This window comes from Suncus etruscus, chromosome 19 (genome assembly GCF_024139225.1).
Source record: "Suncus etruscus isolate mSunEtr1 chromosome 19, mSunEtr1.pri.cur, whole genome shotgun sequence".
Taxonomy (NCBI): Eukaryota; Metazoa; Chordata; class Mammalia; order Eulipotyphla; family Soricidae; genus Suncus; species Suncus etruscus.
In genome coordinates this window covers 27,583,294-27,606,825 of record NC_064866.1, presented here as the reverse complement: position 1 = coordinate 27,606,825, position 23,532 = coordinate 27,583,294, and the positions used below count along the sequence as shown (strand labels likewise).

Below are 23,532 nucleotides of genomic sequence, written 5' to 3'. Positions count from 1 at the left end.
TCAGGGCGGCGAGCCGAGCGCCGAGCAGGCATGACGAAGCCGATTGCCGAGCAGGAGGGGGATGGTCTCCTTACTCGGAGATCCTGAATGCGCATGCGCAGGAGGTGTCTAGGATGGGAACAGGGGCGGAGAGGTAGCACAGCGGGAAGGCGTTTGCCTGGCAAGCTAAGCTGATCCTGAATGGATGGTGGTTCGAATCCCGGCATCCCATATGGTCCCCCGGAGCCTGTCAGGGCTATCCCCCCAAAAAAATAAACCAAAAAAAAATAATAATAAACCAAAAAAAAAAAAAAACGAAAGAAAGAAAGGAAAACAATAAAAAATAAATTAAATAAGTTAAAAAATAAGGCAAAGAAGAAAAATAAGATAAAGAAGAGTAAAAAGAAGAAGGGGAAGATAAAGAAGAGAAGGAAGATGGGGAGGAGGAAGAAGGAAAAGTAGACAAGAAAACTCTGGCCTGCCAGGAGTGATTTCTAAGTGTAGAGCCAGGAGTAACCCTTGCGATGTGGCCCCAAAACCAAAAATAAGTAAATAAAAGGAATTTTTAAAAATTAATAAAAATAAAAACAAATAAAATAAACCAGAACAGATACACACAAAGACACATTATACTTAAAATACTCAAAGTGAAAAGTAGAACATTAAAGAAGCAATCAATGAAAACAAAGCTTCACATATGTGGGCAATATGTGTTAAGTAAATTTCTCAACTTCAGTTTTATAAGCCAAATAAAAATATTAAAATGGCCACAATATCAAAAGAAAAAAGAAGAAAAAAGAGGAAGAAGAAGAGGAGGAGGCTAAGGATGTGGTTCAATTTGTAGAATAAATGACCTATATATGTCAATGCCTAGATTTGATCCCAAATGAGCTCATGTTCATGCTTATTATTCTCACAACTTGTATAAATTCATGTATATCTGTATGTATACAAAATATGTGATATACTTATGTATGCTCACATGTAATAAAGCAACTGTTAAAAAAGAATACAGGTGCCTGCCTTGCCAGCGCTAGCCTTGGACGGACCGCGGTTCGATCCCCCGGTGTCCCATATGGTCCCCCAAGCCAGGAGCAACTTCTGAGCGCATAGCCAGGAGTAACCCCTGAGCGTTACCGGGTGTGACCCAAAAACCAAAAAAAAAAATAAAAATAAAAATAAAAAAATAAAAAAATAAAAAAGAATACAGGCAGGGGACGGAGAGATAGCATGGAGGTAAGGTGTTTGCCTTTCATGCAGAAGGTCATCAGTTCAAATCCGGCGTCCCATATGGTCCCCTGTGCCTGCCAGGAGAAATTTCTGAGCATGGAGCCAGGAGTTTTCCCTGAGTACTGCCAGGTGTGACCCAAAAACCACACACACACACACACACACACAAAAAAAAAAACAACCACGAAAAAATAAATAAATAAATAAATACAGGCATGTGTGGGGAAGAAGGGGGGGCAGTGGTAGTGGGAATGTTGCACTGGTGAAGGGGGTTGTTCTGTTTATGACTGAAATCCAATACGCTTGTAATCATGGTGCTTAAATAAAGATTTTATTTAAGAGAAAGAGGGGGGGGGGGCTGGAGAGATAGCACAGCGGCGTTTGCCTTGCAAGCAGCCGATCCAGGACCAAAGGTGGTTGGTTCGAATCCCGGTGTCCCATATGGTCCCCCGTGTCATTTCTGAGCAGACAGCCAGGAGTAACCCCTGAGCACTGCCGGGTGTGGCCCAAAAACGAGAGAGAGAGAGAGAGAGAGAGAGAGAGAGAGAGAGAGAGAGAGAGAGAGAGAGAGAGAGAGAGAGAGAGAGAGAGAGAGAGAGAGAGAGAGAGAGAGAGAGAGAGAGAGAGAGAGAGAGAGAGAGAGAGAGAGAGAGAGAGAGAGAGAGAGAGAGAGAGAGAGGAGAGAGAGAGAGAGAGAGAGAGAGAGAGAGAGAGAGAGAGAGGAGAGCGAGAGAGAGAGAGAGAGAGAGAGAGAGAGAGAGAGAGAGAGAGAGAGAGAGAGAGAGAGAGAGAGAGAGAGAGAGTCTCTGGGGGCTGGAGTGACAGCACCACGGGTTTGCCTCACACGTGGCCAACTCAAGCTCAATCTGGGCACCCCAAAAGAAAGACTCTATGTTTGTGGGTGGGTTGTGGTGGAGGTGCTAAGGGCTTCTGTTGCTGTGCTCTCTGCTAGTGGTTCAGCTTGCTTCCCCATGCAAAAGAAGAAAGTTACTAAAGCCTCCTTGGAGCTAGGTGGAGGAAAAGACTGATGCAAAAAGGACTCCTTCCAAGAACTTTATAAAAATAACAAATTAAACGTATGTGGGGTGAAGACTGTTAGGGTCTGAGTTGACCACCCGAGTCGGTACTGAGAGTCACGAGACCACCTCCGATAATTCAAGATGCAAAAGGGAGTTTATTTGGCTAGCAGAGGCCCAAGTACCATTCTAACCAGTGGAGGTAACAAGGGCCTTGAGTCAAATTTTCAAGCAGTTTATATAGGACTTTACAGGCTTCAACAACTCAAGAATTTCATTGGTGAATACAACAATGCAAGCATTTTATCCACCTGAACAGAAATCACATCATACTTATTTTTATGACTTATGTCTCAACTTATTACTAACTCAATTTTGTGTCAGGGAGTCCTTATCTGGTGGAATATTTGAACCCACCTAGCTCCTCTATTTCAGCTGAACAGGGAGGGTCCGGCCCTTTACAGGGTTTTGCAGTTTTTCTTTGGGCTAACACCCTCTACCTATGGGGAAATTATAGAGTGGAAAAATATTTTACAGTGGGGAACTTTGGCCCAGGGAGGGGCTTCTGTTCTTAGAAAGAGAAGGCCAGAGACAGGTATGTACATATGCATGGAAAGAATGGAGCCAGATTAATAGTACTGTCAGTAGGGTATTTGCACTATACAGTCAACCCAGTTTCAATTTCTAGCATCCCTTATGATCCTCCTGTGCACGCCAGGAGTAATTCCTGAGCACAGTGCCAGGAAAATATCACCTGGTGTGGGCTCCCCCTCCCCAAAAGTATTAAACAAAAATTCTTTGTGTGTGTGTGTGTGTGTGTGTGTGTGTGTGTGTGTGTGTTTTGGGTCACACCCGGCAGTGCTCAGGGGTTCCTCCTGGTTCCAGGCTCAAAAATTGCTCCTGGCAGGCACAAGGGACCATATGGGACGCTGGGATTCGAACCGATGACCTCCTGCATGAAACGCCTTACCTCCATGCTATCTCTCCGGCCCCTAAACAAAACTTCTTAATTGTCATGATATTGGAAACTTTCATTAATAATTTTTTTTTTTTTGGTTTTTGGGTCACACCCAGCAGCACTCAGGGGTTACTACTGGCTCTACACTCAGAAATCGCTGGGAGGCTCAGGGGACCATATGGGATGCTGAGATTCAAACCACTGACCTTCTACATGTAAGGCAAATGCCTTACCTCCATGCTATCTCTCTGGTACATATACACAATGGAATATTATGCAGCTGTCAGGAGAGATGAAGTCATGAAATTTTCCTATACATGGATGTACATGGAGTCTTTTATGCTGAGTGAAATAAGTCAGAGGGAGAGAGAGAGATGCAGAATAGTCTCACTCATCTATGGGTTTTAAGAAAAATAAAAGACATTTTCGGAACAATCCTCAGAAACAAAGAGAGGAGAGCTGGAACTTCCACCTCACTTCATGAAGCTCACCACACAGAGTGGTGAGTGCAGTTATAGAAATAACTACACTGAGAACTACCATAACCATGTGAAAGAATGAGGGAACTGGAAAGCCTGTCTGCAGTACAGGTGGAGGTGGGGTGGGATGGAGGGAGATTGGGGACATTGGTGGTGGGAATGTTGCACTGGTGAAGGGGGTGTTCTTTACATGACTGAAACCTAATCACAATCATATTTGTAATCAAGATGTTTAAATAAATAAAAAATACTAAAAAAAATGCATTAGTAAGAAAAAATCTCAAAATATCGCATTAAACATTTGCTACCCTGAACGGAACTGCTTGGGGTATGCAAATGTTTAATGCATTCTTTTTCTTACTAATGCAGTTTTTATTGCGATTATTCGGTATAATAATCATGAATACTGCGAGATTTGAAGGCCTGCTGCGGAATGGCCCGCAGGCCGCGAGTTTGAGACCCCTGCCCTAAGGCTAAGCACCACTGGATGTGGCTCAAAATCCAACAAGACAAAACAGAAATATTTTAAAAGAATGCCCCCTTTCCAAGATCCAAGAAGAAAGCTTATAGAGCTGGAGTGAAGGCTTTGTAGCAGAAACCTCAAATTATTTTTCTTTTGTTTTGTTTGGGGGCCACACGCTGCGATGCTCAAGGGTTACGCCAGGCTATGAACTCAGAATCACTCCTGGCTTGGGGGACTATCTGGGATGCTCGCGATCAAACCGCAGTTTATCCTAGGTTAGCTTGTGCAAGGCAAATGCCCGGCTGCTTGCGCCACCACTCTGGCCCAAATTCTATCTAGGGGAACCACATAGTCCCCAGAGATTGACCCACAGGGGAGCAATCCCATCCCCAGCACAGCAGGAAGTGATCCAAAAACCAGAGTGACAACAAATACTCTTCTATTTATTTATTTGTTTGTTTATGTGTTTATTTATTTATTTATTTATTTTGGCACTGGGGATTGAATCCAGGTCAGCAACATGCAAAGCAAAAGCTCTACACACGGGGCTGGAGAGATAGCATGGAGGTAAGGCGTTTGCCTTTCATGCAGGAGGTCATCTGTTCGAATCCCAGCATCCCATATGGTCCCCCGTGCCTGCCTGGAGCAATTTCTGAGCCTGGAGCCAGGAATTACCCCTGAGCACTGCCGGGTGTGACCCAAAAACCACAAAAAAATGGTCCCCCGTGCCTGCCTGGAGCAATTTCTGAGCCTGGAGCCAGGAATTACCCCTGAGCACTGCCGGGTGTGACCCAAAAACCACAAAAAAAAAAAAAAAAAATGCTCTACACACTGCACTATCTCTCCAGCTTTTCAAATCATTTGTGGGGGCAAGGGTTAGTTTTTGGGCCACACCCGGTGACGCTCAGGGGTTACTTCTGGTAATGGGCTCAGAAATCGCTTCTTGCTTGGGGGCTCATATGGAACACTGAAGATTGAACCGACGTCAGTCCTGGGTCAGCTGCATTCAAGCAAACGCCCTACTGCTACAATATTGCTCCTGCCCTCAAAGAATGTTTTTATTCAAGACTATTTTTAGAGAAAATGGGGGGGGGGTGTGCTAGGATTTGAACCCACATTATATAAACTCAAAGGTTGTTTGTTTGTTTTGTTTTGTTAGGTTTTTTTTAGTTTTAGGGGTGCACCTGGCAGTGATCAGGGATTACTCCTAGCTCTTCATTCAGGAATCATTGTTGGCGACCTCAGAAATCTATATGGGATGTCTGGGGTTGAACCCGGGTCAGCTGCATACAAGGCAAGTGCCTTACCCACTATTATCACTCTGACCCTCAAAGGTGTTCTTTATATAGTTTAACCAGTTTCATATTTTGCAGAAATTTTTAAATAAAAATAGTAGAGGCCAAAACAAAAGTACAGCAAGTAGGGCATTTGCTTTGCATATGGCCATCCCTGGTTCAATCCCCAGCATTCCATACTGTCCCCTCAATACTGCCAGGAGTGATCCTTGAGAATTGAGCCAGCTGAGCGTGGGTCCTCATCCCTGCTAAAAAGGAAAAAGAAATCCAGGGGTGGAAAGTTAGTGTAGTGGGTTGGGCACTTGCCTTATATGTCTGACTTGAGTTCAATCCTTGGCACTTTGTATGATCCCCTAAGTTCTGCAAGGAATAATTCATAATTAAGCCCTGAGCACTGCCAGGTATGACCCTCAAACCAAAAAATTAAATAAAATAGAAGTCTGATGCCCAAACAAGGCATCTGGGTGAGAGTATGTAGACCATTAAATCCAAACCCAGGTCTGTCTAACTTCAAAGCTCCCTTTCCCACCTAGAATTAAAATACTCTTTACTAGGGAGGGACTGATCTGCCTTGACTTTGTTTTAAGCATTGTGTTTCTGTTACCTTGGAAAGCCTCATAACCTCACAAGAGGCCAAAGTGTGGGTCATTTACTCTTCTAGCTCAGCTACAAGGAATAACTTAAGCCCTACTGATGGGATACAATTCAGACAATTCTTTCTGGGATCATTTCAGCTTCCTCTGGGGAATGAGAAATTGTCGCCAAGTGTCTATCAGTGGAGAACTGTGGTTTGTTTGTTAGGATGTGGTCACTGTGGCTAATGCTAATCAGTCATGGAGATCAAGACTATGGCATTCTGGTTTCACCAAAGAGTAAGTTAAGTCCCAGAGGCACAGCTTGCAATAATAGCTTCATTTGAATTACAACATGTTTGAAAAGGTTGTTAAGTAGGCATTAATTTATGCTACAATCATTTGCTCCAGGGAGTCCTAAGATTCAGGAAAGAGAAAGCTTTTGGGAGCTCAAAGATTAATGAAAAACAGATTGTTCTCAGCAAGATGTAGAAGACTTGATAAACTATGTACATAAATAATGAGAAAATGCAGTAGCAAGTAAAAAGTGTGTAAAGAAATGGAAATGAAGTGCTGTGAGATTAAACTCAGGTCTCATACATGTCAAACATGCCTTTACCATTAAGTCATATCTCTGGCTCCAACACTGCTGTATTTTTGCTCTAAATTGTGGACCTCAGACTTGAAGATTGAGTTATTATCCTTACAGATTATTATAATTGGCCCATCCAAAGTTCTTCTCTTGTTATTCATGCATTTCTTTCATCCAATTTCCATTTCTCCTACCCTGTAACTTTTCTAATGTATTACTGTATTCTAATGTTTTTTGTTTGTTTGTTTTTGTTGTTTAGCCACACCCAGTGATGCTCAGGGGTCACTCCTGACTATGCACTCAGAAATTGCTCCTGGCTTGGGGGACTATATGGGACGCTGGGGATCCAACCGCAGTTCATCCTAGGTTGGCGAATGCAAGGCAAACGCCCTACCACCCATGCCACCACTCTGGCCCCTAATGATTTTTTGGTTGTAATAAACCTTTGTTGCTTTTTTCATATGTTCTTATCAAATATATACTGTCTTGTAGTATGTTTTAAATTTACAGATATAGTATCATGTCACTTTATCTTTATCACTATTTCTCTTTACATAGTCTACCTTGGTTTTGCTCAAGGATCACTCCTTGCAGGATTTGAGGTCTATTTTAGGTGCCGAGGATCAAACCTGGGTCAGCTGTGAGCAGGGCAAATGATCTACCTGCTCTAGTCATAGTTCCATGTTTTGTTTTGTTTTTTTTTGTTTTTTGGGCCACACCCGGCGGTGCTCAGGGGTTACTCCTGGCTATGTGCTCAGAAATAGCTCCTGGCGGGCACGGGAGACCATATGGGACACCGGGATTCGAACCAACCACGTTTGGTCCTGGATCGGCTGCTTGCAAGGCGAACACCACTGTGCTATCTCCCCGGGCCCCATAGTTCCATGTTTTTAAGTTTTGTCCATATTGCTAATTGTACATTCTGATTGCTGCAGGTATTCCTTGGTATTTATATAGGACAGTCTTTTTTTTTTTTACTGTATTTATTGATTGATAAATTGATTGGTTGTTGGACAACTCCCAGCGGTACTCAGGAGTTACTCCTGGCTCTGCACTCAGAAGATGCCCCCTGCAGGCTGGGGAACCCTATGGGATGCCGGGAATTGAACCGGGTCCCTCCTGTCGACAGCATGCAAGGCAAATGTCCTACCACTGTACTATCTCTCTGGCCCAGAATAGTCTTTCTCAACATTTGATACTACTCTTCAATTCCCTGGAATAGCAATAGCCGTGGGTGCAAATGGAGGATCACCTTTTTCTCTCTTAAGGTACATTTTCAGAGGTGCTCTGAGTAACTTGTTTTTCTGGTAGGTCAAATAAGTTTGATATCCACTCTTCTGATATCTACTTCTCTGATGTTAGACACTATGGGGGATTTGTCCTGGCTGCTAACATAGAAACAGCAGTCCAGAGAGCAATTCTCAATCCTAGCAGAATCAATAATTCTTTTTAAATCACACATGTATTGTAATGTCTCTTATGTTACTGTGAATAAAATTCACAGATAATGGGGCCAGATTGGTGGCACAATGGTAGGGCTTTTGCTTTGCACGTGGCTGAGCTACAATGGACCGTGATTCGATCCCCCAGAGTCCCATATGATCCCTCAAACCAGGAGCGATTTCTGAGAGCATAGCAAGGAGTAACCCCTGAGTGTCATCGGGTGTGGCCCTCCCCCCCCAAAAAAAATTCACAGATGGCATAACCCGCTGTGGTTAGCAAACAGCCCTCCCTGATCTATGCCTCCTGGATTCCTTGTTCTTCTGTCTCATCTCTCCCTGATTGGGGGCTGCATTTACTGTCTTTTGGTGAATAGACAGAACAGAAATGATGAAATGTCAATTTCAAGGCAAGGATATAAAAATTGAAAAAGAAATCTCTCTCAAAAATGTGGAGTCATTAGTACTCCGCATGTATGCGGACCTGGATCTGATTCTCAGCATTCCATATGGTCTCCTGAGTACTGTCAAGATTAGTTCCTGAGTGTAGAACCAGGAGTACCCCCTGAGCACTGTTAAGTGTGGCCCCCAAACAAACAAGCAAACAAAAATGTGACCTCTTTTTGGGTGTTCTTCCTGGGCTTCTTGTTCATCTCCACTTAAGGAAATAGGCTGCCATGTTGTAAACTACACCAAAGAAAATACAAGGGAAGTGAGAACGAAGACCAGTCTCTGACAGTCATAGGACTTAAGCCTCTCACCCCCAACAAGTGGAAGGAACTAGAAGGAACTTAATTCCTCTCACAACCATGGGAGTGATTTGGGAAGAGGTTCTTCAGCAATTAATTCTTCATAAAAGACTAAAATTCCATCAACACCCTGACAGAAACTCCACACACCTGAATCGAGACACCCAGTTCCTTTGTACTAATTCTTTGTGTGTGTGTGTGTGGGGGGGGGAACATACCCAGTGGTGCTCAGGGGTTACTTTTGGCTTTGCGCTCAGAAATCACTCCTGGCAGTCCTGGGTGGACCATATGGGATGCTGAGGATCAAACCTATGTCGGTCACATGCAAGGCAAATAGCATCTGCTGTGCTATTGCTCTGGCCCCTGATTTGTACTAATTCTAAACCCACTGGAGATGGGAAAATTGGGGAAAGTTTTACTGTTTTGTTTTGTTTGGGTCATACCAATTACTCCTGGCTCTGTGCTCAGGAATCACACCTGGCACTTAGAGAACCATTTGGGGTGCTAGGGATTGAGCTCTGATTTGCTATGTGTAAGGCAAGCATCCTACCCACTGTATCATTGCTCTGCCCCCTATTCCAGCATTTAAAAAGTTTACTTAAATCATTGTGATTTACAAATTTATTCATAGTTGTGTTTTAGACATACAATGTCTTAACACCAATCCAGTGTCTAGAGTACAGAAGCTACAAATGCAGATGGATTTCAGTCAGTATCCTATTGAGGATTCAGGTTGTGAAATGGTTCACAGCTCTCAGAACCTTCCAAATAGAACTTTAATTTCAGAAGTGTTCAATTTCTAGAAAAAAAAATTTTGGGGGGGGGGTCACACAAGGCAGTGCTCAGGGGTTCCTCCTGGCTCTACGCTCAGAACTCGCTTCTGGCAGGCTTGGGGGACCATATGGGATGCCAGGATTTGAACCACCATCCTTCTGCATGTAAGGCAAACGCCTACATCCATGCCATCTCTCCGGCCCCCAATTCCTAGAAATTTTTTTTGTTTGTTTTTCGGGCCACACCCGTTTGATGCTCAGGGGTTACTCCTGGCTAAGCGCTCAGAAATTGCCCCTGGCTTGGGGGGACCATGTGGGACGCCGGGGGATGGAACCGCGGTCCTTCCTTGACTAGCGCTTGCAAGGCAGACACGTTACCTCTAGTGCCACCTCGCTGGCCCCTAATTCCTAGAATTTTGATGTAAATTGAAAGTATAGTAAAATGCTTTGTTGTGTATATGCTAATAAAGATGGATTCCGGAGAAGAATACTTAAACACAGATGTTTCCTTCACAAGACGGTGTAAGCTGGACACCCACAAATGGTGTATTTTGGAGATAGCTTACCGTTTTGTGTCACTATGTTGGGTATTACAGACTCACAGCCTCCAGATTTTGATTCCTAATACCTAAGATTCTGAGGAAAATGCTTCTGACAAAATTTATGATAGTCTAGCCAGTGACTTCTTTCTCTCTACTAAATGATTTTTTTAAAAATTGATTGATTTTGGCCTTTCAAACAGTACTCAGGGCCGGCTACTCCTGATAACACTTCAACCTTTGCTAATTCTTTTTTTTTAACTTTATTTTTATGTATTTATTGACTGATTGGTTGTGGAGGCCATACCCAGCGGTGCTTAGGGGTTACTCCTGGCTCTGCACTCAGAAATTTTTCCTAGCAGACTGGGAGGGAGTGGGAGGGCCATATGGGATGCCAGGAATCAAACTGGATTTCTCCCCAGGTTAGCTGCATACAAGACAAATAAATGCCCTACTGTTGTGCTATCTCTCCAGCCCCCTTTGCTAATTCTTAATTTCTTTAAGGTTTCAGTGGACAAAGGATCACACTCTCCGGGCTAAAACGAAAAACAAAAAAACACAGTCGGGCCTGAGTGCTATGGCACATCAGTAGGAAGGACTTGGGTCGATCCCCGGCATCCCATAGGGTACCCAGGAGCCTGCCAGAAACAGATTTATTTTTATTTATTATTTTATTTGTTTATTTTTATTTGATTGTTGTTTGTTTTATTTATTATTTATTTTATTTATTTATTATTTATTATTATTATTTTTAGTTTTGGGGCCACACCCGGTGACGCTCAGGGGTTACTCCTGGCTATGCGCTCAGAAGTCGCTCCTGGCTTGGGAGACCATATGGGACGCGGGGGGGATTGAACCGCGGTCCCTCCAAGGCTAGCCCAGGCAAGGCAGGCACCTTACCTCTAGCGCCACTGCCGGGCCCCATATTATTTTATTATTTTAATTTTAATTTATTTTTATTTTATTTTATTTATTTATTTTTGTTTGTTTTGTTTTTGGGCCACACCCGGCGTTGCTCAGGGTTTACTCCTGGCTCCAGGCTCAGAAATAGCTCCTGGCAGGCACGGGGGACCATATGGGACACCGGGATTCGAACCAACCACCTTTGGTCCTGGATCGGCTGCTTGCAAGGCAAACGCCGCTGTGCTATCTCTCCGGGCCCTATTTTATTTTTTATTATTGTTTATTTTATTTATTTACTTATTTATTTTTATTTGCTTATTATTTAATTTAATCTTAATTTTTATTTTATTTATTTGTTATTATTTTATTTTATTATTTATTTTATTTATTTATATTTATTTATTATTTATTTATTCTATTTATTATTATTTTTATTTGTTTGTTTTTATTTATTTATATTTTATTATTTATTTAATATTTACTTATATTTTATTTTCAGGAACAGATTTTTGAGCGCAGAACCAGGAGGAACCCCAGAGCGCCGCCGAGTATGGCCCCCTTAAAATCTCCCCAAAAGACCCCTGTCAGCAATCAGGGCCATGCCTGGATGAAGCTCAACTAACTGCATCCAGGCCTCTCTTCCCAAAGGCTGGACCAGAATAAGCCACGCCCACCAGGACGTCATCAGAAGTGCGACGTGGCCGCGACATCACCGGAAGCACGGTGACGCGATGACGTCAAAGGAAGAGCGACACCGGAAGTCGCGGCAAAAACCCTCGGGCGGGCAACATGGCGGACGAAGAGGAAGATCCCACCGTGAGTGTCGCCCATTCTTTCTTCCAGCGCTCGCTCACGACGGGGGTGAAGTCTGCCGAGATGAACGCGGGGGTTCACCCTGTGTACCCTCATTCGCTGAGGACTTGAAGGAAGACTGGGGAGTGCTCACCCTGACAGTGCTCAGGGGTTGTGCCTGGCTCTGCACTCAGAAATCGCACCTCCTTGGGGGACCATATTGGGTGTTTTTCGTAGGGGGGTGTTAGGGCTCACATCTGGCTGCACTCAGGGGTTCCTCCTGGCTCTGCACTCAGAAATCACTCTTGGCAGGCACTGGGGGACCCCTGGGATGCTGGGGATTCGAACCCCGGTCCGTCCTGGGTCTGCAGCTTGCAAGGCAAACAAACGCCCTACTCACTGTGCTATCTCTCTCCGGCCCCCATGTTCTGCATCAATTTGACTCCATTGAAGAAATCAGCAGAGACCTTAGCTCTAGCCCAGTGTTTCTCAAATAGGGGGCGCGAGGCTCCGTAAAGGGGTGCGTGTTTGACCCCTTGGCAAACACTCCCTAACAAGCTCAGCCCCGTGTTTATATCTCTGTATGTCTCTGGAGCTGAGAGTTACTGTGTCCTGCTTCAAACCCCGCTTCGAAAAGCTATGCATTGCAAAGCGTGCTCATTGTAGCCATTAATCCAGATCAAATTATTTTATATATTTTAGTTTTGCAGGTTAAAGAGTTTTAATAAAGATACTATTTACAGCCGCGGGGGGGGGGGCGGCGCGGAAAATGTTTTCTTCTTCTTAGGGGGCATGACAGAAAATAATTGAGAAGCACTGACCTATGCATGCATGCATACATACATACATACATACATACATACATAGTATGCTTCTACAGTAGTTTTAAAAATTAAATCCAAAGGGCCGGAGAGATAGCGTGGAGGTAAGGCATTTGCCTTGCATGCAATAGAACGGTGGTTGAAACCCGGCATCCCATATGGTTTCCCCCCCCCCCCCCCCCGAGCCTGCCGGGAGCGATTTCTGAGCACAGATCCAGGAGGAACCCCTGAGCGCTGCCGGTTGTGACCAAAAAAAAACAAAAAACAAAAAAACCCAAAAAATAAGTAAGAAAGAAATCAGCAGATAAGGTCTAGCCTTAGGTTCACTGTGCCCCAACTGCTCGCCACTACAGATACTTGTAAATGGAACCAGAAATCAGGCCTCCCATTTGTAATATTCTGTTAGAGAACTTTAAGCCTCCAGTTTCTTTTCTTAGATTGCATAGTTTGAAGGAACATTCCTGGAACTGTATAGGAGGTGCTCCAGTAAATAGTAACATTTTTTTAAAACCATTTATTGATTGATTGGTTGGTTTTGGGCCACACCCCGCAGTGCTCAGGGGTTACTCCTGGCTCTGCACTAAGAAATCACCCCTGGCATGGACCACAGAAATAGCATGGAGGTAGGGGGTTTGCCTTGCATGCAGAAGGACAGTGGTTCAAATCCTGGCATCCCATATGATCCCTGAGCCTGCCAGGAGCGATTTCTGAGCGTAGAGCCAGGAGGAACTCCTAAGTGCTGCTGGGTGTGACCCAAAAACCAAAATTCAAAAACAAGGGGCCGGCGCGGTGGCACTAGAGGCAAGGTATCTGCTTTGCCAGCGCTAGCCTAGGACGGACAGGGGTTCGATCCCCCAGTGTCCCATATGGTCCCCCAAGCCAGGAGCGACTCCTGAGCGTATAGCCAGGAGTAACCCCTGTGCGTCACTGGGTGTGGCTCCCCCCCCAAAAAGAAAGAAATCACCCCTGCCAGTCTGGGGGACCCTGTGGGATGCTGGGAATTGAACTGAGTCCTTCCTGGGTCAGCTGCAGGCAAGGCAAATATGCCCTACTGCTGCGTTATCTTATCTCTCCAGCCCCCAGTAAATATTAACTCTGCTAACTTTAATGCAATACCATTTCATAATAATATTCAACTTCCTATCAATAGTCTGACTTTTTGTGGTGCTCAAGGTTTATTCCTGACTCTGCTCTGGGATGACTTGGGTCGGGGCTCTTGGGATGAACCCAGGTGTCTTGTGTTCCAGGCAAGGGTCCTAAACCATTGTGCTATCTCTCCTGCCCACTTGTGTTTTTTGTTTTGTTTTTTGTTTTTGGACCACACCCGGCGGCACTCAGGAGTTACTCCTGGCTCTGCGCTCAGAAATCGCTCCTGGCAAGCATGGAAGACTTATGAGATGCCGGGAATCGAACCCAGGTCCGTCCTGGGTCAGCCATGTGCAAGGCAAACGCCTACCTCTGTGCTATTTCTCCTGGCCCCCCACACTTGTTTTATAGAAGAAAGTAAGGTCTTTGGAATTACTGTACAGACAGTCAGATTGTTAGAAACATTGCTGTAGAGATTTCACAATTGGGAGCAGAGTGGGACTGCTTTCTTTGGGGCTTCTGACATTAGTGTTGAAAATGGCATATATGTGTATGTTTATATTCACTTATTAAAGCCAAATGCAGGGGCCGGAGAGATAGCATGGAGGTAGAGCATTTGCACCCAGGGGTTACTCCTGGCTCTATGCTCAGAAATCGCTCTTGGCAGACTCAGGGGACCATATGGGATGCCGGGATTAGAACCACCAATCTTCTGTATTCAAGGCAAACGCCTTACCTCCATTCTATCTCTCCGGCCCCCTGTCTTGTTTTCTTTCCTTTCTTTTTTTGGTTTTGGTTTTGGACCACACCCAGTGACGCTCGGGTTACTCCTGGCTATGCACTCAGAAGTCGCTCCTGGCTTGGGGGACCATATGGGATGCCAGGGGATCGAACCAAGGTCCGTCCTAGGCTAGTGCTGGCAAGGCAGACACCTTACCTCTAGCGCCACCCCGCCAGCCCCAGAGCATTTGCCTTTCATGTAGAAGGTCATTGGTTAGAATCCCGGCAGGAACGATTTCTGAGCCTGCAGCCAGGCATAGCCCCTGAGCGCTGCCAGGTGTGACCCAAAACAAAGCAAAACAAAAAAAGCCAAATGTAATCAAATACAGTACTTGACATTTCTATGCATTTAACTTCTAGTTTGAGGAAGAAAATGAAGAAATAGGAGGAGGTGCTGAAGGTGGACAGGGTAAAAGAAAAAGACTCTTTTCTAAAGAATGTAAGTCTTTGACATGATTTTATTATATGCTAATTTTTGGTTGTTTTGTTCAAGTTAGAATTATTGTTCTGAATGTGTTTTCCTTGTGAGGACAATATCCTCAAGCCTGCAGTTTAGCAACAATATGAAGATTGCTTTTGGTGTGTTGGGAGGACCATATGGTGATGAGGATCGAACCTGCACCATCTGCATACTTGCAAGATATGTGCGCAGTCTATTGGGTTATCTTCCTGGCCCAAGTATTAATATCTTCTTATTTAATAAGTTTAGATATGGGGCCGGAGAGATAGCACAGTGGTAGAATGTCTGCCTTATGTGCAGCCGATTCAGGACGGATGGTAGTTTGAATCTCAGCATCTTATATGTTCTTCTGTGCCTGCCAGGAGCAATTTCTGAGCGAAGAGCCAGGAGAATCCCTGAGCGCCACCAGATGTGACCAAAAAAGAAATAAGTTTAGATATTTGTCTTTAATATATATATATATATATATATATATATATATATATATATATATATATTTATTTTCCTTTTTCTTTTTGTTTTGGTTTTTGGGCAGCACTCAGTGGTAACTCCTGGCTCTATGCTCAGAAATCGCCCCTGATAGGCACGGGGGACCATATGGGATGCTGGGATTTGAACCACCATCCGTCTGCATGCAAGGCAAATACTCTATCCATGCTATTTCTCCGGCCCCTTTTTTTTCTTTTTTGGTTTTCAGCCATATCCTCTGGCGTTCAGGGGTTACTCCTGGCTATACGCTCAGAAATCACTCCTGGCTCAGGGGACCATATTGGATTCCGGGGATTGAACCATGGTCCGTCCTAGGTCAGCCGTGTGCAAGGCAAACTCCCTATCACTGAGCCACTACTCCGGCCCCTATTATATATATTTTTCAATTTTTGGATTTGGGTGAGTCACACTTAGCAATATTCAGGGCTTACTCCTGACTGCTTAGAGGTTACTCTAATGGTGCTTGACGAGGACTTATATGTGGTGCCAGAGATTGAACTGAAGCTGACTTAAGACAAGCACCTAGACCCTTGTGCTCTCTCCAGCCCAATTTCCATCAATTTGACTGTCTCTTGCCTTTGTGACAGTGGGAACAGAGACCTAAAGCCAAAAATTACATGTGCCTTGACACAGGTGCTGAGGTAAAATGAAGTTGGAGTTTTGGATTAAGGGAATGGATAAGGCAGGAAGATAGTGACTAGTGAGGTATTGGAATAGCATAGAGATTATGGTTATTTCTCCATCTACTCTCTCTATAGGATTAACCTTTATTGTTGGGTTGGGGGTCCTATTCCTGCCTCTGTACTCTGTAGTGTCTCTGACAGTGCTCAGGGGACCTTATGTGGTACTAGTCTTCAGACTGGGTTGGTCTGGTGATGTAAGGCAAGTGCCTAACTGCAAGGCTATCTCTCTGGGCCCAGAATAGACCATTTTTTGACAGCACCAAGGACAAAACTCCTGCTAATACTAATGGTCATATGTGTTTATCTCCCAAACCTGGGACTTAGCTTAGAATACCTTCCCAGTAAATTCCAGGTCTTAGAATCCTTAGTGCCACCATATCCTAGAAACTCTGCCATGATCCCTGACATAGTGGTTTCTAGCCACCCCATAGCCATGCATGTATGAACTCCACAACTGAAGAGCTGGGACTCCCGGTGGAAATATGTGCAAACACCACAGTCCAAGGAATTATTACCCCTGTGGGCACATGTGTGAATAGCACAGTAACCCTGGCAGGTCTACAACCAGAATGTGCAGAAGCTGGAGTACAATCTCCAATGATCAATACTGACAGGAACATGTGCAAACACAGTCACTGCAATGATAGATGGGGAGGGGAGGAGAGGGAAGGAGAGAGGTAACTAAAAAAGACAAGGGCCAGAGAGTTTGTACATTGGGTATCACAGTGGAAAAGGTGCTTGCCTTGCACAAAGCTGATTTCGATCTCCAGCACCAAATATGGTTCCCTGCTCACAGAGCCAATACTAAGCTCTGAATACAGTTGGGTGTGGCCTCAACCTTTGTGCTCTCTCACGCCCCCCTCAAAGAAGTACTTATATACGTATGTGGAGACAAATACAGTCTAAATAATAGTGATATATATTTACTTGGGCCCGGAGAGATAGCACAGCGGCGTTTGCCTTGCAAGCAGCCGATCCAGGACCAAAGGTGGTTGGTTCGAATCCCGGTGTCCCATATGGTCCCCCGTGCCTGCCAGGAGCAATTTCTGAGCCTGGAGCCAGGAGTAACCCCTGAGCATCGCCGGGTGTGACCCAAAAACCAAAAAAAAAAAAAAAAAGAAAAAAAGAAATATATTTACTTGTTGAAATGATAGTATTTCTGAAGTTATTTCAATGTTGATTTTGAAGAAATCTAGTTTTGCTATTAATAACATTGAAGTAAATAAGACTAATTTTTTTCTCTTACAGTACGGTGTATGATGTATGGGTTTGGGGATGACCAGAATCCTTACACAGAATCAGTGGATATTCTTGAAGACCTGGTCATAGAATTCATCACTGAAATGGTAAAATTCTTGTTCACTGGGAAATATAGGACTAAGGTTATAGCTTCCTTTTGAAATATCCTAGCCCCCTGCACTTTAATTTGTATTCTGCGGGCCAGTTCCAGTCTGTGGAGATTTCTTGGCAGTCTGTCAGAAGTTTCTCCTCTTCTGGGCCAAGAGATAGCACATCACAGAAGGTGTTTCCCTTTCATGCTTCTTACCCAGGTTTAGTCCCAGCACTCCCAGGTCAACATTCTTCACCATTTTAACATGTGCAGGCTAGGGAAAAGAAGAGAAATAGTTTATAGACGGGCTGACAGCTAAAGAAGCAAGATGAATAGTATTTATTAAGTCCAACAGAGCTATACATTTTATCTATAACTCTTAACTTTGGATATTTGTATGAGTTGCAGCAAACTGCATGATTTCATCATTCCTTGCAGCTGCATAGCACTCCTGCATTGCAATTGTGTGTATTTGTATATGAATATATATATTCCAAGCTATAGCTGGAATCCACTTGATTTATGTGGCATGGGATCAGGTCCTTATTACCCAAATTTTTAGGGATATGTAGTGCCTGTGATTGAACCCATGTTGAATGTGCAAGACAATTATTGTACTATCTCTTCCAGCCTAATTGTGCTCAGTGGGGTTTTTTGTTTGTTTGTTTGTTTTGGGCTACATGTTAACACTGCTGGAAGCCTATCCCTAGTCCAATTACTCCCACTACAGTTGTGACCCAAAGACACCCTCCCCAAAATAAAAATTAATAGATGTTATTTATTTATTTTGGTAACAGACTCACAAGGCAATGTCAATTGGAAGACAAGGTCGAGTCCAAGTTGAAGATATTGTCTTCTTGATTCGAAAGGACCCGAGGAAATTCGCTAGGGTTAAAGACCTGCTAACTATGAATGAAGAATTAAAACGAGCTAGAAAAGCATTTGATGAAGCAAACTATGGATCTTGACCTTCATATGCTCTCTGAAGCTTCGTTATCTTTTGGGGTTATATCTTTTTCGTTATCTAGCCATGTCAATGAAATTTGAAGTGAAGAATTTTCAACCTTTATTTTCATGTCTTCAGTTTTAGAATGATCTTTAAGCCTTTAATCGCCTGCCTTCATATTATACTATACTTGAATTACTTATCGAGTTTTTGTTTTTGGTTTTTTTTTGTTTGTTTTTTGGTTTTTGGGCCACACCCGGCGTTGCTCAGGGGTTACTCCTGGCTATCTGCTCAGAAATAGCTCCTGGCAGGCACGGGGGACCATATGGGACACCGGGATTCGAACCAAACACCTTTGGTCCTGGATCGGCTGTTTGCAAGACAAACGCTGCTGTGCTATCTCTCCGGGCCCTTAGCGAGTTTTAATGATGTGAAATATCTTGGAAACCATGAAGCTCCCAATTTTTTACTATTTGATAAAAGTAATATTTGTTTGGTGTTTTGTGCCATTATAGACTACTGAGCTCTAAATGATACCCTTGGCGATGATAACTGAAACATTTTTTTGTGTTCCTTGATCTTTTTTTTTTTTTTTTTAGACGATAGTGTTGGGTAGGTTTTTGGCTGATATTTTTGTATTCTTTGACTTTTGGTGTGGGGACACACTTAGCAGTGTTTAGGGTTTACTCCTGAATCTGCACTTAGGAGTGACTCCTGATGAGTTTGGTGAACTCTATGGAATGCCAGAGATCAAGTCAGCCACGTGCAAGAGCACCTTAACCTGCTGTACTCTCTGGCTTAGATTTTTTGTTTGTTTGTTTTAAGGAGAAGTTACAAGGAAATGATTCCATCTTAAAGTAAATACACTTTCATGACAAGAATAACTTACTTTTGAGAAACTAAAAGTTTCATGTGACAACTTCCCTGTTGGAGAACTTTTGTTTTTTTTTTTGATAGTTGTTTTTGTTTGGTTTGGTTTTGGGCCACACCTGGTAGTGCTCAGTACCGCTGGCTACTGATTACTTCTGGCTCTGCACTCAGGAATTATTCCTGGTGAGCTCGGGGGACCACATGGGATGCCAGAGGTTGCACTCCAGTCATCTGTGCCAAGGCAAGCACCTTACTTGCTTTACTATTGCTCTGGTTCACTTTTTTTTTTTTTTTTTTTTTTTTTGATCTTTCAAGCACTCACTCATGGAGCCCCTTCTGTGATTTTTTGCTAAATGGGCTGGTGGTTTTTGGGTGAGGAGGAGGCCGTGCAGTTTGGGCCCTGTTGTCTTGTTTTTGTTGTTGTTTTGTTTTCCTTAATTTATTTTTGGGTCACACCCGGCGGCGGCGCTCAGGGGTTACTCCTAGCTCTAGGCCCAGAAGTCGCTCCTGGCAGGCTTGGGGGACTATATGGGATGCCGGGATTTGAACCGGGGTCTGTCTTGTGTTGGCTGCTGTGCTATCACTCAGGCCCCTCTTGAGGTCTTGTTAATGATTTCTTCTGCTAACCTAGCAGTGCTGGGAGTTGTGCAGGAGGGAAGGGCCCCAGGAGAATCCAGGACTATATCTGGCAATGCTGAAAGGACCATGTGGTGCCAAGAATTGAGTAGTTATAGTCTATAGAATACATGAAGGCTTTTTTTTTTTTTTTTTTTTTTTTTTAACACTTTTTGGGTTTATAACATGGCTATTTGCTAACGTTTGTGAAACTCCTGTTTTCAGGTCAGATTAAATTTTCTAAAAATATATTCTTTGTGTAATAGAAGTAACATTGCTTAAAAAGCGAATGGCAAGATAAGTATTTGGAATAATATTATATTACCATTTGTTAGTACTTGTTGAATGTGGAAAAGTATTTGATTAAGACCATATGTGGCTATGGAAACCAGTGTTGAAGTTCAGGATTTACAGGTTGTGTGTGTTTTTAGTTGATTGTCCTAAATTATTGTACTTAGCTTAAATTGAGGATTAAAAATTCATGTAAAGGGATTACTATTTGTACAACTGAATTTTTGTGTTGCTTACAGACAGTATAAATCAGTACTTAGAAAAAAAATGTTTTTTCCCCGGGGCAAGCTGCAGCAGCGGCGGAAGTTACCTAGAAAATTTTTACTTTCTAATACAAAGATTAAAGTATGTAAAATTAAACAGGTGCTACTTATCTATCTTTCAACATATTTGTGCTGCTTGATCTCAATAAAAAACATTCTGTATTATTCTCAATGCTTCCGAATTGATCATGACTTTCAATAAATACTGAGCTCTCCTTGTTATCATTTAAAACAAATAGAAAAAAAAAAAACTATTGTAAGCCGAAAATAAGAATGAAAGTTGAAGAATAAAATAGCAGGGTTGACTTCACCTCAAAAAAAAAAAAATTTTCAGGCGCCGGAGAGGCATTTGCCTTTCATGCAGAAGGATGGTGATTCGAATCCCAGCATCCCATATGGTCCCCTGTGCCTGCCAGGGGCGATTTCCGAGCATAGAACCAGGAGTAACCCCTGAGCACTGCCGGGTGTGACCCAAAAACGAAAACAAACAAACAAAAAAAAAACCTTGCAGTAATTGTCAGTGGGATTTATACTGCTACCTCTATTAGACTGTTTAGGCTGCCCTATTAAAATACTGTAGATGGGGGCCCGGAGAGATAGCACAGCGGTGTTTGCCTTGCAAGCAGCCGATCCAGGACCAAAGGTGGTTGGTTCGGATCCCGGCGTCCCATATGGCCCCCCATGCCTGCCAGGAGCTATTTTTGAGCAGACAGCCAGGAGTAACCCCTGAGCATCGCCGGGTGTCGCCCAAAAACCAAAATAAATAAATAAAAATACTGTACATGGGGCCAGAGAGAGCACAGTGGTAGGGCATTTGCCTTGCACATGCATGACCCAGGACTGATGGTGGTTTGATTCCCAGCATCCCATATGGTCCCCCGAGCGTGCCAGGAATGATTTCTGAGTGCAGAGCCAGGAGCAACCCCTGAGCATCGCCACCAGGTGTGACCCAATAAAAAAAATAATAAAGTAATGTAGACAAGGTGGATTAAACCATAGAAGGCAAATCTCACAGTTCTGGAGGCTGGAAGTTAGACTTAGGTGTTCACATGGTCAGAGGCTGAAGGGCTCATTCTAGATTGTCCATGGCTGTCCTCTCAAAGTGCTCATAAATAAAATTACAGAGGCTGGAGAAATAGTACAGCAGGCTGGGCACTTACCTTGCACATGGCCAACCTGGGTTGATCAGGGCACCTCAGAGTCCCCTGCCAGGAGTGAACCCTAACCACCACCAGGTATAACCTCCCCAAAACCAAAAGATAAAGCTAGGAATGTGGGGTAAGTGGTACATCATTTGCCTTGCAAGTTTGAGGTCCTGGGTTCAATTCCCACCACACAAAAAAAGAAGAAATCTGTAAGAATTAGAGCTTGGAGAGGCCGGAGCGGTGGTGCAAGCGGTAGGGCATTTGCCTTGCAAGCAGCTAACCTAGGATGGACCATGGTTTGATCCCCTGGCGTCCCATATGGTCCCCCAAGCCAGGAGTGATTTCTGAGTGCATAGCCAGGAGTAACCCCTGAGCGTCACTAGTGTGGCCCAAAAAGCAAAACCTAAAATAAATAAATAATTAGAGCCTGGAGCAGGAAAGATAGCACAGCTATAAGGTGTTTTTCCTTGCACACAGCCAAACTGGGACGGACCGGTTTTAATTCCCGGCATCCCATATGATCCCCCAAGCCTGCCAAGAGCGATTTCTGAGTGCAGAGCCAGAAGTAACCCCTGAGCTCCAATGAGTATGGCTCCAAACCTGAAACAACAAAAATTTAAAGGACAGTTGTTTTCTTTGGGCCAGAGAGAGAACACAGCGGTAGGGCATTTGCCTTGCATGTGGCTGACCCGGAGGGACCCGGTTTGATTTTCAGCATTCCATATGGTTCCCCAGCCTGCCAGGGTTGATTTCTGAGTGCAGAACCAGGAGTAACCCCCGAATGAGAGAGAATCAGAGAGGTAGTACTTCTGGTAGGGTATTTGTCTTGCATATTGCTCACCCATATTTGATACATCCTATATGGCACTTCGAGCAATGCCAAGAGTTATTCCTGATGCAGAGCCAGGTGTAACTCCTGAGTATCATTGTATGTGGTCCAAAAACCAAAAAAGAATTAGTTTAGGGTACCAGAGTGATAATACAGTGGGTAGAACAGTTCACTTCCATGTGGCTGACCTGGTTCAATCCCCTCAAGCCCACCAGGAATGATTTCTGAGCACAGAGCCAGGAGTAAATCCTGAGCAAGTTGGTAGCAGTTCTTTTAGTGGCATTAACATTATGTTTTTGTCTAATAACCCTGGCTAAGGGAGGTTCTGGGTTTCTTTTCTGTTTTTATTTTGGGGTACACCCAATGACACTTGAGTTTACTCTGTGCTCTGTGCTCAGAAAACACTCCTGGCAGCCTCAGGGACCTTATGGGATACAGGGATTGAACCCAGGTCATGTGCAGGGCAAATGCCCTATGAGCTGTGCTCTTGCTCTATTCCCAAATGAAGTTTTTTAAATGTGATTTCTGTATTTTAGATTTGGTTTGCCTTAGAGGTCAACACCTTGTAGTGCTGGGGTTATTCCTGGCTCTGTTCTCAAGATTAATCTCTGTCATTGTTGGAGGACTATCTGTGGAGCTGGGGATTCAATCTGGGGTTGACTGTATATAAGGTAGGCGCCTTACATATTATACTTTCTTTCTAGCCTGGGATTTCCAGTTAAGATAAATCATAGAGGGTGCCTTCGTGCTTATAAGCTTTTGCCTTGCAAGCATGAGACTATAGGTTTGATTTCCAATGCCACCCAATGTGCTGGGCAAGGTCCTACCAGCTCCCTTGTCTGGGATCCCCTTGTACTACACCCAGGTGTAAGATAAGTTCATAGCCAGATGTGTGAACACTGAAACTGAAAAAGATGTTGGAACACTGGAATCAGGACTGCAGTCCCTGTGTCCCCCACCTTCAAGCCCCAGAAATGAGTGACTCCCTTGTCCAGCCATGTGTAAGCACCACAAAAGTGTGCAATCTCTTGCAAGAATTATAACCAGCCTATCGTCATCCCTGGTAACTGCAACAGCAGCAACAAAGGGAAAGGGGGAAATAAAAAATTAAATGAAGATTTAAAAAAATAGGGACTGGAGTGATA

The 23,532-nt window shown here is 43.8% G+C and overlaps 1 protein-coding gene across 1 annotated transcript; it reads left to right on the top strand.

The window, feature by feature from the left end:
• Positions 1 to 11,773: 11,773 nt before the first annotated feature.
• Positions 11,774 to 18,579, top strand: TAF13 (TATA-box binding protein associated factor 13). The gene is made up of 4 exons (XM_049765826.1): positions 11,774 to 11,803; positions 14,827 to 14,905; positions 17,347 to 17,444; positions 18,226 to 18,579. Exons 1-4 carry the CDS (start codon positions 11,777 to 11,779, stop codon positions 18,394 to 18,396), a joined length of 375 nt encoding a protein of 124 aa, XP_049621783.1. The 5' UTR covers positions 11,774 to 11,776; the 3' UTR covers positions 18,397 to 18,579.
• The last annotated feature ends 4,953 nt before the right edge of the window (positions 18,580 to 23,532 follow it).